A 14,514-nucleotide genomic window follows, 5' to 3' on the forward strand; every position below is an offset into this window, starting at 1 on the left:
AGCATAATTTTTTTTCGCTATGCTCGATGACTTAACGAAAAGAACATAACACCCCACATCTTTGATAGGTCCTCCTTAAAGTTTCTGATGAAACTAGTGTTGCGCTCCGTAATGCGCGACGCCTTACTAAGCCCTTCGCTGGTATCAACGACAGAGTTATCATCCTGTAAATATTAAAAAAAAGTTTTACCGCAATACTGAAGGGAGCCAAGTTTTCGATTTATTTTGCTTGAGCAATGCTTTTATTTTTCCACGCAGGTCCCGTCCGCCGACCAGCAAATGTGGCCGGAAGACGAGTGGTGTCCTTGCCAGAAATTAGCCAGGAAGATCTGGACATTGCCGGACGAGCAAGTCTTAGCATCGTTCGTGGAATAGACGATGCAGAAAAATCTTTACTGAATGATGGTAATCCCCTCCAAACTTCTTCACATATTATTACGACATGATTGATATTACGGAAGACTCCATTCGGCAATCGGCTGCGCTCTCATCACGTGGCATTATTTTGCTTAATGACATCGTACATGCAACGCAGTCCATGACAACTTGTAACAAAATGTCTAAAGCGAGCCTTCATAATTTTTGTGTTTTCTTGAGACCTGCAACCTTTGGAGCCAAATAATTCCAAAGCTTAAATGAGAGAAGATCAGGAGGAGGAGGCGAAAACACCCGACTTGCGAGGGTCAATTTACTGAGGCGCATGAATCGTTGAGCCAGAATTTATTAAGGGTCTGGTCTCCTCATCCTCCGTGTAGGTTTTTGTGTCAACACTTATGGAGGTGTGTTGGATAACAAGAGATGTGCACTGGACACACATGGTACACAGCACGATGGCTTTTTGTCGGATATCATTGGGTACCTAAAGCCTCGCACTTTGCCCTGGAATCGTGAAGGGTGATACAACGACATCAGAAGCTCCCGTTTACACGACAACCAATATACACTAAATAATACTCTGGGCAATAAGCGAACGCTATCCAGCTACATCGTTATCTGAGATGCGCTAATCATATTATCTCATTTTTTTGTTTACGTTTTCACGTTACTTAATGTGAGCAATGATTTGTACGAAGATGACAGAAGTTTACATTACTCTAATAATTACTGAATTAATATATTGCGATAATCACAATAAGCAGTCCCATATCTTTGTATATTTGGAATGCTACTTTTTTATAAACATTCTAGCCTGTATCCAGCGTGGGGTTGTAGAAAAAAAATTTCAACGGGAAGAAACCCGAAATGTAAAGCCTTCCTGCCTTTTCTGAGCAATGACGCTCAGTGAAACAACTCTGGCAACCCTGCGGTATTGTTCTTGGCCTTCGATAGGTGGAACGCCATCAGGGTCTCTTATAATTAAATAGTGTTCTTTAGCAAAACAGGCACAGAACATTTTCAAAGCTGTATTAGCACGCAGACTCCATAGCACCTAAAACATTTAGCATTTAGCGCAGTGAGTTGTTTTTTAGTGCGTGCATTTTAAATAAACACGCTTAAGTCACGAAATTATTCGAACAAGGACATCAGAGTCAATCATAGCTCGGCATACTCACTCATGAGTACGCCGTTTCAATCCGTTTCAATGCTCTGAACAACATGCTGCATTGCGACGCAAGAGGCCCTTGCTATCACTAAAGAATTCTGAAGGACACGCATTTACGCGCTGGGATACAATAAAATCTAAGAAATACTAAAACTTTCTTGCTACGGCAGATGAGTGGCTTTCAGCGAAGTCGACGCGCTGAACGCATAAGAATTCTTACCAGCTGCCTGTGCATAGCTCATTACATAAGGCCACATTGTTTCTGCAGGTATATTTGCGAAGCGGAAGTCTACCGCCTCTCAGCACGCTGCCTTCTTCGGCTTCAAGCTCATCGTTCAGGCCCTCGGAAGGGACGGCCTCATTGGCCTCGAAGCAACACGTGAACTGGCTCGACGGTACGTAAGCCGCGCATACCTAAATATGGAGGCATTTAAGTTACAGAGTCCAAACAATTGTTGATGTCGTACAACGTGACAAGGTTTAAATAAAGATACATTTTATATAACGTGCGCTCGAACACCGCGCAGTGAGTTGTTTTTTAGTGCGTGCATTTTAAATAAACACGCTTAAGTCACGAAATTATTCGAGCAAGGACATCAGAGTCAATCATAGCTCGGCATACTCACTCATGAGTACGCTCACTCACGCTCACTCACACTCACTCACACTCATTTGAACGCTGTGAGTGTGAGTATGAGTGAGTGACGAGGGGTATGAGAGGTGAGTATGAACGTGAGTGAGTACTCATGAGTGTGAGTAGAAGTGAGTATGCACGTGATTGAGTACTCATGAGTGTGAGTGAATGTGAGTATGAACGTGAGTGAGTACTTATGAGTGTGAGTAGACGTGAGTATGAACGTCAGTGAGTGCCCATGAGTGTGAGGAGACGTGAGTGTGAACGTGAGTGAGCATTCATGAGCGTGAGTAGGCGTGAGTATGAACGTGAGTGAGTACTCATGAGTGTGAGTAGAAGTGAGTATGCACGTGACTGAGTACTCATGAGTGTGAGTAGACGTGAGTATGAAAGTGAGTGAGTACTCATGAGTGTGAGTGTGATGATGGGTTCGTGGGCCCTCAGACACAGACAGAGTCAAGGACAAGAAAACATTTATACACAACACTCATCAAAAGACAAATACATACACATACACTTGCTGGACACTAACATACACAAGTACTCTTCCCTAAAGCCTCAGTCCTAGCAGTCCTATACGTCTACGCGAGTATCCGCGCGTCCTGCCTAGTACGGAGTCTATCGTTCCGTAGACGTCACTCACGGCACCGAAGACCGCGTAGCTGACGCACGCTCGTAGCAGGAGATGCACGACGAGCCGTCGACGTGTCGGACCCAGATCCCGAGCTGCTCGCTCAAGACCGCACCGGACCACGATGTACCCGGAGTAGCACCGAGTCCACTCAGCATTCGGTAGTGCCGGAACGGAATACGTGGCACCAGGACCACGCCCTCAGAAGTCGGTAGCGCCGGACCCCAGCAGCCTCAACACCATGGCCCGACTCGGTAGCTGGCTGGCCTCGGACACACCATCTGGCACACCATCGGTAGCTTGGCCTGGCCCGCTCGCGCGTCCACCGCAGGAACACGCCGCAAGGCCTCGCCTGGGACACCCCGTTCGCCACAGGAAACGCCAGGCTCGTCCCGGCTGGTCTGATGTCCCCCAGCTCGCGGATCGAACGAGCTGCTTCTTGCTCTATCGCTGGCCACGCACGCTCTCTCGTCGCCGTTCTGAAGCTCACGCGGCTCACGCGCTTCACGTTGGCGCCTCTCGCGCGCACTCCGTCTTCTTCTTCAGTTTCGTTTTCGCTTCTTAATACACCTTCTTACTACAGTGAGTAAATGTGAGTATGAACGTCAGTGAGTACTTATGAGTGTGAATAGACGTGAGTATGAACGTCAGTGAGTGCCCATGAGTGTGAGGAGACGTGAGTGTGAACGTGAGTGAGCATTCAGGAGCGTGAGTAGGCGTGAGTATGAACGTGAGTGAGTACTCATGAGTGTGAGTAGACGTGAGTGTGAACGTGAGTGAGCACTCATGAGTTGTGTAGGCGTGAGTATGAACATGAGTGAGTACTCACGAGTGTCAGCAGTCGTGAGTATGACCGTGAGTGAGTGCCCATGAGTGTGAGTTGACGTTATTGTGAACGTGAGTGAGTGCTCGTGAGTGTGAATAGGCGTGAGTATGAAAGTGAGTGAGTACTCATGAGTGTGAGTAGACAAGAGTATCAACGTGAGTGAGTGCTCATGAGTGTGATTAGGCGTGAGTATGAACGTGAGTGAGTAGACGTAAGTATGAACGTGATTGAGTACTCATGAGCGTGAGTAGATGTGAGTATGAATATGAGTATCGACGAGTGTGAATGGACGTGAGTATGAGCGTGAGTGAGTACCGATGAGTGTGAGTAGACGTGAGTTGAATGTGAATGAGTATCGACGAGTCTGAGTATCGACGACTGGGAGTGGAAATAAGAATGAACGTGAGTGAGTACCAATGAGCGTGAGTTTGAGTGAGTATGAAAGTGGGTGAGTATCAATGAGGGTGAGTGCAGTGAGTAAGTGAGTGAGTATCGATGAGAGTGAAAGAGAAGGAATATAGAAAAGGTAGGGAGATTAACTAGACTATACATCCAGTTTGCTACCCTACACATGGGGAGTGTATCGATGAGTGTAAGTAGAGTGAGTATGAACGTGAGCGAGTGCCGATGAATGTGAGTAGACGTGAGTATGAATTGCCGTGAGTGCCAATGAGTTGAGCGGGCATGAGCATGAACTTTAGTGAGTGACGCCGAAATTGAGTATCAACGACTGCGAGTGGACATGAGAGTGAACGTGCGTGAGCCCGAATGAGTGTGAGCGGTTGGGATTTAAAACCGCTCTTTATGCAACGCACCGTAACTATATACACCTATGGCCCGAGTGTTTTGCTTTTACCAATTTCTCAACGAAAACAATTTTTAACGAAAAAGAAGGCGGGAACCTCGTTTTGTAATAGCCGCACGCTATGCGCGAAATAAGCCCGGCCTTGCGCGGCATATCCGGCCCCCAAGCGCTCCCATCGGCAGTCATGGGCACGCCGTGAGGGATTATTTACAGCGTGTTTTACAAACGTAATCTTTCCTTAAAGAGTGAGATAAACAAAGGCTAGTGCGAGCGCCCGAACGACACCGAACGTGCGCGGATGCCGTCTTTCTTGAGATTAGACATATTATATGGTATATGGTGTAGAATCAGGGTGCATAGCACCCACAGAGCCACGTACGCTCATTCTGCTCTATTGTAACGCAAAACGTCACCGCAGATGCAGGAAAACCCCGAAAACAGCAACCAGAAACGAGGGTCACGGCGATGGCCTCGGCAACGCGCGCCGTCGGTATTGTAATATCTAGAGCTGTTCACCTTCCCGACCAGGCGTGTCGAATTTAAGCGAATGCCGCGTACGCACTCGAAGCGCCGTACTGAATCTGCGCCTCAAACTATCGTATTTAATAAAGAAAGTCCATTACATTTATTTAGTACACCGAAGTGTTCTCCACAAGGATTGAATTTTTTTTCACGTTTCTGCGAGTGGACGCACGCTGCACATTCAATATCGCTGCAAATGTTAATAGGGCTTGCACGAAACCACATCTCAAAGCGACATATTGTGCCATGAGCAGTGCAGACACGATCTGCAGCCGGCAAACAATCGCCCTTGATAATTTATTGCATCGCTCATATGATGGGAGCCTGTACAAGGACGCGCATGACGGTCTCAACTCGTTCATTGACACTTTTATTTGTTCGACCGCAACAGCTCGGCGGAAGCAGACTGCCAGCCATTACGCAAGACACTTTTAAGAAGTTAGGCGTACGTAACGAGCCCACGTACGCAGCACGGCTGCGGGAGAGAAGTGCGCATGCGTAGTACGTAACGTATCTCTTCCAGGGATGCGCGCGTACACCTGTAACAAGACGTTCCGTACGTAATACGACGCTTACTGCGTTGCGTTCTCGCGAGGCCTCGAAGAAACCAGGAGCGAGAGCACATGATAGCTGCAGTGGCTTTCGACGCAGACAGCAACAGCGAACCCGATGCAAATCGTACGTGCTCCACATTGAAAGGACGTGTTTCCACACCAGACCAGGTACAATCAAGGGGCAGGTGCCGGCGTCCTGACGAGTGGGAAGACGTAGCCTGGCGTCTCACGAAAACCCTCAAGCAACCGTCTTCGGCAGGTTTTGTGCGGGAACGCGGTAATCTCTTTCTGTCAGGCCTCTCGGTGAATAAACCCGTAAAAAAAAGAAAGTAAGCTTGGTACGTGCTTTTATTCATGGTGCAACGTAACGCGCATTGTGCTAGCTTTAACTCATTGAGAAAACTCTCTTGTAGATCAGAAACTCAAAAATACGTTGAGTACGACCAGTTGCTGCAGGATGCCAAGAATCATTCACGGCCGCACAGTTTAGGACGCTGTGTTCCATATGCATATAGTGTGGCTGTGCCTCATCAAATGCCCTTCTTTAGTAGTCCACCCTACTTCAAAGCTGTGCACGCATAGTAAAGTTGAACATACACGGCAAAGGTCAACGCGTGCAGCCAGTGCTCCCAAGAACGGCGCTAAAAATGCACACAGCCAACGCCGCGGTCTGACTTGTACGCTGCTGGCCGTTACCCTCTATTGATCGGTGGTCCTGCGCGCAGATCATAGAGGCCACGTTGTTACTGGAACCTAGTATACTTCTTACGTCGGTGGCGCTGATAAGCATTATAAAACAATTACATCTCGAATATGACTTGTCTCCAGGGCTGGGCAAAGATACTTTGAAATTGTATCGCGATACGATACAAGATACTCAGGCAAGAAATATTTGAGATACAGATACAAGATACTGCCGCAATAAACGTATCCGATACGATACTTGCCAATTGTATCTTAAGATACTTCGATACATTCGCAAATTTATTATAGATACAATGTAGAAGCAAACGCCAATGCACAAAAATGTCTGCATGAAAATTTCTCAACTGCGACCAATTCTGTTTCATTTGAATGAAATATCTGTTAGTATATCAAAAGTTTTGTTCTTCCTACTCAAAGTACGTTAGTTCAATTCAGAAACAACTTACTGGCGTTTCTTTAAACTGCTTAACTGCACATCTTTTTATACACTTTGTTGACATTAGTTCTTGGTTGGCTTTTTGTAACTGATGGGAGTCGCTGCTAAGCTTGCCGACCAGCAAGAGGGTCGCCATATAATCACTTCAGTAAGAAGCCTTCACATGATGGTGCAAATACCGGCGTGGAGTTTCACCTTGTCCGTAAACCACCGCTACGCAATACCGAATCACCGGACAGGAGGTGTACATCAGCAACAAAGCTGGGAGCAACATTTTTTGTGAAGCACGGTGTATACGTAGGGGACATAAAACTGCAATGGCTCTTCATGTTCTACTACTTATCTGCTGGTGTAAAGCTATCGTTATCGATATAATCGCTAACGTGCAGTCTTTGAACAATTTTTCTTCAACGAAAGAACATATGCAACCCGGAAGCGTCTCTGACGTTTTGTATTGTCACGTGGTATAGCGACGACTAAGAAGGCAGCAGTCAAATTGTGGAAACGAAACTCATTACTGAGCTGACTTGTGCCAAGAAAACTAAGTAACTGAAAGTGCAATCAAAGCACGCTGCACAATGATAGCAGCGATAACAGTCGTCGGTAATCTGATCATCGGCGGAACGCGTCGTCTTTCATACATCAGGAATCAAACCTTCCAGCGTTATCGCTGGTGCTCGCGCAGGCTCCCGAGTAAACTAGACTACTCGCGCCCTGCGCGTAATTTTAAGAGAACAATGGGAAAAACTTGCGAAGCTTCCCAAAAGTTGGCGCGGCTTGCACCGAGTTGTGCTAACAGATCTTGGTGGGTTAAACTCCATCACACCAAAATAAAGAGCGCGTGGCAGTATAGTTGTACAAAGCGTCGCAGGATATAGCCGCTATGCGCGCTATTGCCACTTATAGCTCTGAATATCTGGCGATTAGTAGCAGTAAAAAAATTCCTAAAAGTCCTAAAAAAGAAAAACAGATATAAGTAAAGTAGAAAGGGGGTTCCGTATCAAGCACTCACAATGAATGAGTAGAGGAACAAGATACAGGCTGGAACCCTAATAGCTAAGACGATTAAGCATGAGGTATCGTCAATTTACCAGTTAAGGCAAGACAATAAATAGAAAATGCAGTGCCTATGTGAAATTGCCTGAAACGACTCGTTAGGACGCTCATCAGAAAAATTTCGTATAACTTTTTCTCGAATCCTTCATCTAACATCTTTAAGATGGCTCCTAATAGTTTCCATTATTCTAATGCAATATCGATTTCACTATTTTATTAAGAGGTAAGCAGAATGTTTGGCACTGTATTCTCTAGGCACACCCACATAAGCATCTATTTGTTTTCAAAATTACCTTAGCAGAACAGCAAACACAAGAGAAGCATAAATGTATAAAGAATAGGAGAGATAACGCAGACATTTAAAAGTAGGAATAAAGCAGAGGGCTTATTTTGGCACCACGTTACAAAAGATATATTGCAGGGACCACACCGAAAAAAAAACGATAAAGAGACCTAGGCAATGTAAGAAATGCAAAAGGAGGACAGCAAGAAAGCATTCTTGCTAACAATCAAATTATGACTTCAAAATCTCTTTGCATACAGATAGCAGGAAGAAAAAGCGGTACACCAAGATGTCTTTTGTTGGGTAAAGTCTTGTTCTATTTGATCTTTCGTCGGTATCAGTGGTGCTATAGTTCTTAGAATCTTATTTGCATATAAGTCAATGTCAACGCATGTAGGCAAGCCTACATCCACGAGGTCCTTCATATCGGTGGTGTGTGAAAGCCATGAGGCGCAAAGCAACCCCATTCTTGCATGCTTCAGATTTTGTAACGAAGCACTACTCAATGGAATCTTCAATAACGACACTAAACCGGCATGATAACATTATGTACTCATTGGAGTACGCGGCGCAGGACCGTGACTAAGCGCAAGTGTCATGGAACTGACACAGCTAAAAAAATCACAGCATATCCGCGTGGTGAATGATGATGAGTGGGGCGGAGCGAACTCGCGCTGCAGCACGGCGATGGCGTTGGCGCGAGCGTGGTCCTTCTTGATGGAAGATATTGTGACTAGATTGTTTGAGAACCACAATCTGTTGCACACACTGCAACTATGGCCGAAACTGTTGTCAAGTAAGTCCTGCTGGAAGCGCGCGTCGGCGCCTTCGGGCAGAGCCCGCCTGATGCGTTTTGCAACCACTTCACGTGCCCGCACAGCCTCGGGCTCTGCCTGCCGGCACGCGCGCTTTCTCGCCGCTTCACGGTCCTTCGCATCTTGAAGAACCGATTCGCGGCGCAGCCGTGCAGCTTCGGCCTCGCGGGCTCGAACGGCGGGGTCTTCGCGCCCCAGCCGTGCAGCTTGTCGAGCAGCTTCGGCTTCGCGGGCTCGAACGGCGGAATCTGCTTCGCGGCGTCGACGTGCAGCTTCGGCCTTGCGGGCTCTCACCTCAGGATTCTGTCTGCGAGCGCGCGCTGCCGCCGCCTTCCGTGCCCTCCGTTCCGCAGCCTTGTCTTCCATCTGGCGACTCCGAGCTAAAGAGAAAGCGTGCCAAGAGGGAGCCTCGTGGCACGTTACTTCTGAAACGTTGTCTTCGGGTGTCGTTGAAAACACGAGGCGTACTAAAGAAGAGAGAACGCCACACAGGCGAACACGCACGAGAGTGTCACTCGTCAACGTCGTCTTCTTCTTCTACTGCATACGAGAAGGCGCACTTCTCACGATCAAGAGGTGGCTACTACAACGCTACAAACAAACGGAGGATGGACAGACCAGCTTCGCCCCTAAAAGAAAAAAAATCGAAACAACAAAAACTACGTGGGCTCGGCGTAGAAGTTCTCGCGCTTGTTTCTGTCGAGACTGCGCGAGAGCTGCCACGTGACTCTGCTCTATCAATCGCCGCGAGCAGACCTCATCGCCTGCTCTCATTAGAGGACTCTGTGGGAAAGATAAATTATTTCGCTGTTTTTAGCCTTATTTAGGTGGCGTAGTGGCGCCAGTACCAGCTTGAGAAGCTGACTTCAGCCAGCGTTAATGAATGTTTCGCACGGTGGTTTTGCGATGGCGGTATCTTGTATCTTAAAATACACGATACATTATTGAATGTATCGGAAATACGGATACAGATACTCGTTTTACGAGACGTATCGCGATACAGATACAAGATACCCAAAGAGTATCTAAGATAGTGTCTAAGATACATGTATCTTCGATACTGCCCAGCACTGCTTGTCTCCTTGAGCGAAACGTACCACACCGCGGTAAACTAAAAGTGTCGATGTGCGCTTCGCTCGTATGGTGCACTGCGCACTCAACATCTGCGTACGCCCAATTAAAGGTGTATTCGCGATGGCAGGCTGCGTCCGCATAGATGTTGCAGACGCGCCACTAAAACTGTCTATTAAGAGGCGCACATTGCCCATGTCCGCAGCTCCATGAATATGGCCACCTCCAAGCGTCACTTCCAGCACGGAGCGTCCGCGTGAGCACAACCGAAGATGTGCTCATTTTCTCGAACACAAAACCACAAAACCGACAAAACTACGAGACACGCAACGCACTTTATGAGACAGGGGAAGCAGAGAGGAGAGGCGGAGGCGCCGCCGCCACTGTCGCGCCGAGGCGACGACGTGAGGGCGCGCTCCGGCGCCCTGCCAAACAGCGTAGGCAAGCAGCAGTCTTTCCGACCGTTGGCGTAGGCGAACGGGCGAACCGCGCCGAACGCCAGATACGCGATGTATATGACGCATAGACGTCAGACTCTGCCCAGGCGGCGCTGCGAAAAACACCGCCACCAGCGCCCTCATCGTAGCCCTGGCACTAACTGGGTAGTGCAAAGAGAGCGCCCGCAAGCGAATGTGCATAGGCCGCAATATAACCCTCCTTTTCGTTGGTGTCGAGGCGCGGTTTCCTGAAAATCAAGGACATGGAAAGCTTCTTCCGCCAATGCACGCTTCAGAAACAAAGGAAGCTGATCAAAGCGAACTGCGAGTACAATGCAAAATAGGTTTTAGTTCATTCCCGGCGCGCTGCAACTCCAAAGTACAAGCGAGCATCACACGACACCGAGTCGAGGCAAGCCCCCGACATCCGTTCTCTAGCCTAAATGCGTTAAAATCGGGTATATACGTATGCCACAGCGATAAAGTACCTACATACACGATCAATTTACTTAGCTATGCATCTTACGATCAGTGGTACAAACTCGGTTCATCAGGGGCGAATCGCTCCGGCGATTTTCGCCTTTTCAGGTGCATTCTCTCTTCATTCATCTCTCGCTTCCGGTGCATTGGAGTGTTTGATTACGCATCCTCAAATGGTCTCTTGATGGTCGTTCTTCCGTTTGTATGTACTGCAAATAGGGGATACGTGCGTGTCCACTTTCGCGGGTACAACCAAAGGCAAAACCGTGGCCTCCGAGATAGCTACGGCAACCGCGGAGGGACACGGGCGAAACAAACCTGAAGGGAGTCACGACCAACATTCTGCGATTTACTTGTATGACGCACGTGGTGTTAGCTAGTTAGAACCCGAACTCTGAGCCTTCAAAACGTACTACATACGTCCGCGATGCTGTGTTGTGGACGACCAACTCGTCGCGGTGTGCGTATCACGCGGTCTCCAGTCTGCCTCTAGCTGCTCTCTTTCGTGTTACACGACAAGCACCGCGGTCAGAGCCTCTGCTGAGCTTCATAGTCAAGGTTACCACGGTTTTGCATCAGGGGCTACGCAAAACAACAGCAGAGCCACACATTCATGCCACCGGCTGTGGAGAAAGCGGGTACGTCGCTTACCCAACACGCTCGCAACGGCTGTATCCAGCGCTCTCGCCTTTCTTCTTCGTACGACAACTATGGAAATCGGTAAAACTGAACGTTGTTATTCAGTCTTTTACGTCCGTGGCAATTCACAACGCAACAGTGCGTCTTTTGCGGAGTATCTTCGTAGCGTGCGGAGGGGTCTCGTCTGCTGCTGTTTTCGCCGTCGTTCAGGCAAGTGATCCAGCAAGCACTTCACGACGGCTCGGTGGCGCGTCCGACTAGCGGAGAGCAATTCACAGCTCTCGTTCTGAGTGCTAAATGCGCAAACACACGCGATATTAAGCTCAATCGTTGTTTCGCACTCGCTAGTTGCACCTGGTCCCATAGCAAACTGTGCGAGAGAGTCGGTCTATGCACTACTCAATACTTCTCCGACAGGTGGCGCCACACACCTTGGAAACTCCAGAGTCTAATGTCTATACGGCGGCGTGTTAGACACGCTAGCCGATCGAAACGCGCTGCAAGAGTGATAAGTGACTCTTGCAGAAAAGTTAAATCTCATTTTCTGATTCTATCTTCCAAAAAGGGTCAAATGAATTACCGAAGGGAGTCGGTTGCCGTGACCCCCTTTGACTCTTTTTCCTTTTTTTTTTAGTGTGTAGCCCTGTTTCGACTATTAATTTTCCTGGAACGATGGAGCACCACGAAAAACCGTTTTGCTAATACTAGAGAAAATGAGGGTCCACCGCCGTGGTGTAGCGGTTACGGTGCTCGGCTGCTGAACCGAAGGTCGCGGGTTCGACTTCGGCCGAGGCGGTTACATGACGATGAATGCGAAATGCTAGAGGCCTGTGTACTGTGCATGTTAGCGCACGTTAAAGAACACCAGGTGGTCAAAATTTCCGTAGCCCTCCACTGCGTCGTGCCCCATAATCATATGGTGGTTCTAGCACGTTAAACCCAGATATTATTATCAGAGAAAATAAGTGGTGAGCGCTCAGCAACAGTAAGTGATTGCGCCAACTAAAATGGTGGTGTTCTAGTTTCTACAGTCTACTAATTCTACTTGGTCACATGAGTTGGTAATACTGACATGCTGTCGTTTCTTCATTACTTTTTGTAGTTTTGGAGAGTATACTTGATGCTTGCCTTCGTGATTTACCTCAAAATTACTGTTTCGTAAATTATTGCCGTTAAGGTATAGCTCCACGTCCTTATTTTCTTCTTGTTCTAAAACATCGTGTGATTTTTCGGAGAAGATCCTAAATTTGTTTTTATTTTGACTATCTATCTTGCTTAAAACGTACTTGTGGGCTAGTTGGTTGGTCATATTCACGATAAACGGCAGCGCACGCTGGGTTAAGACAGAAACACAAAACACGAAAAAAAGGACGACACAAGCGCTGAACTTCAACTGATCTTTATTGACCACCAGAGTTGCTTAAATAGCATCTTGTTGCGCATGCGTGTAGCATCTGGCAGAGCAAGTTCAATAGACAATCCCATGAGCAATGAAACCCAGAAGCCGCGATCAAATCACAAAGCAAAAGCGAAAGATTACAAAATAAAAAACCCGATAAAAACCAACACCAAAAACCAAACCACATCACGTGTTAATACCTAAAAACTTCCGCTCTTTTGAAGATAGAGCAACCGATGGGCAGCTAATGCAGTCTTCCCTCCTTTCCAAAATTTCTGCCGCTTCTAAAATTTCACGTGCAATTTTGCCTTTTTCCCTACACACCACCCTCGTGTTGCCCAACATGGGTGCGCAGCCGCAGTCCCTGCAGTGTATGGCAAGGTGGCCTGCATCCTTCTTGGAGCAGTGATAACTGTGCTCTGTGAGCCTCGTGTTGAGGCATCTACCCGTTTGGCCAACGTACACCTTGTCACACGTCAGCGGTATAGAATATACGACACCTTCGGTGCAGGTGACGTAAGGGTTCCTGTGCTTTATCGAGCATGCTTCCCTCTGTTTGCTCTGCGAATTGGCCTCTTTTTGCAAAGGGCTGACAGCCGCACAGGCGCAGAGAACAACACGTCAAAACCAACCTTTCGGCCAAGTTTCCGTAGGTTGTGTGACACAGTGTGGACATAGGGAGCGGAAGTTTCAAAAGAGCGGAAGTTTTAAGGTATTAACACGTGATGTGGTTTGGTTTTTGGTGTTGGTTTTTATCGGGTTTTTTATTTTGTAATCTTTCGCTTTTGCTTTGTGATTTGATCGCGGCTTCTTGGTTTCATTGCTCATGGGATTGTCTATTGAACTTGCTCTGCCAGATGCTACACGCATGCGCAACAAGATGCTATTTAAGCAACTGTGGTGGTCAATAAAGATCAGTTGAAGTTCAGCGCTTGTGTCGTCCTTTTTTTCGTGTTTTGTGTTTCTGTCTTAACCCAGCGTGCGCTGCCGTTTATCGTGAATATCTATCTTGGCCTGTTTCTTGCAGGTTTACTTTTTTTCTCTTCGAGTTGAGGGCAATCCTCGGCATCACTAATCACTACATTTTACTTTGGCTATAGCGAAAATATTTCACGTTGATACTGCGCGAAGTGCGAAAATTAAAGCCGGAAATGACATCACAGGACAACCTGTATCTGTGCATTCGTAGTCCGTAGAGTTTGCTTCATTCATAATACTTTCTCACGCATCCCAGACTTCTCACATGCACTTAAAACTAAAAATAAAAAAATAAAAGACACGATCATTCGGCGCTTTACGGCCTATGTCTTGATGTCGCGACAATATGATAAAACAATTTTGGCTACCTCAGCACGGTGGCTTTGAAGGAACCGAGGGACCGTGAACATCCTAGAAACCAGGAAAAAAATTCACAGTGCCCCTGATGCATTCGCCTACGACGACTTGAATACCAAAGCCATCGGGTGCGACTATTTTACCGTGAAATTTATATAGCACAAGCGCGGCTTTGCTTTTAATTTTTTTTTTCGCTCGAAGGCCACAAAGGCGACGTTAGCGCGCAGCTTCGCGCTTGAGAGATCACGAGATTTTTTGAGCCAGCCTTTCGTGTTTCGCGTGAAATATACAAGGCTTTCGCCTGAATAAATTACGAGTTTGTGACGACGTTTTGACCCTTGCG

General features: G+C 47.4%; 1 protein-coding gene across 1 annotated transcript in view; it reads left to right on the forward strand.

The window, feature by feature from the left end:
* Positions 1-236: 236 nt before the first annotated feature.
* Positions 237-14,514, forward strand: part of LOC119389029 (chorion peroxidase) — a 94,897-nt gene continuing 80,619 nt past the window's right edge. The window contains exons 1-2 of the mRNA XM_037656324.2: positions 237-405; positions 1,812-1,938. Coding sequence (XP_037512252.2) covers positions 237-405; positions 1,812-1,938 — 296 coding nt within the window. The remainder of the gene's footprint in view (positions 406-1,811; positions 1,939-14,514) is intronic.

The sequence above is a fragment of the Rhipicephalus sanguineus genome, chromosome 1 (genome assembly GCF_013339695.2).
Source record: "Rhipicephalus sanguineus isolate Rsan-2018 chromosome 1, BIME_Rsan_1.4, whole genome shotgun sequence".
Lineage (NCBI taxonomy): Eukaryota > Metazoa > Arthropoda > Arachnida > Ixodida > Ixodidae > Rhipicephalus > Rhipicephalus sanguineus.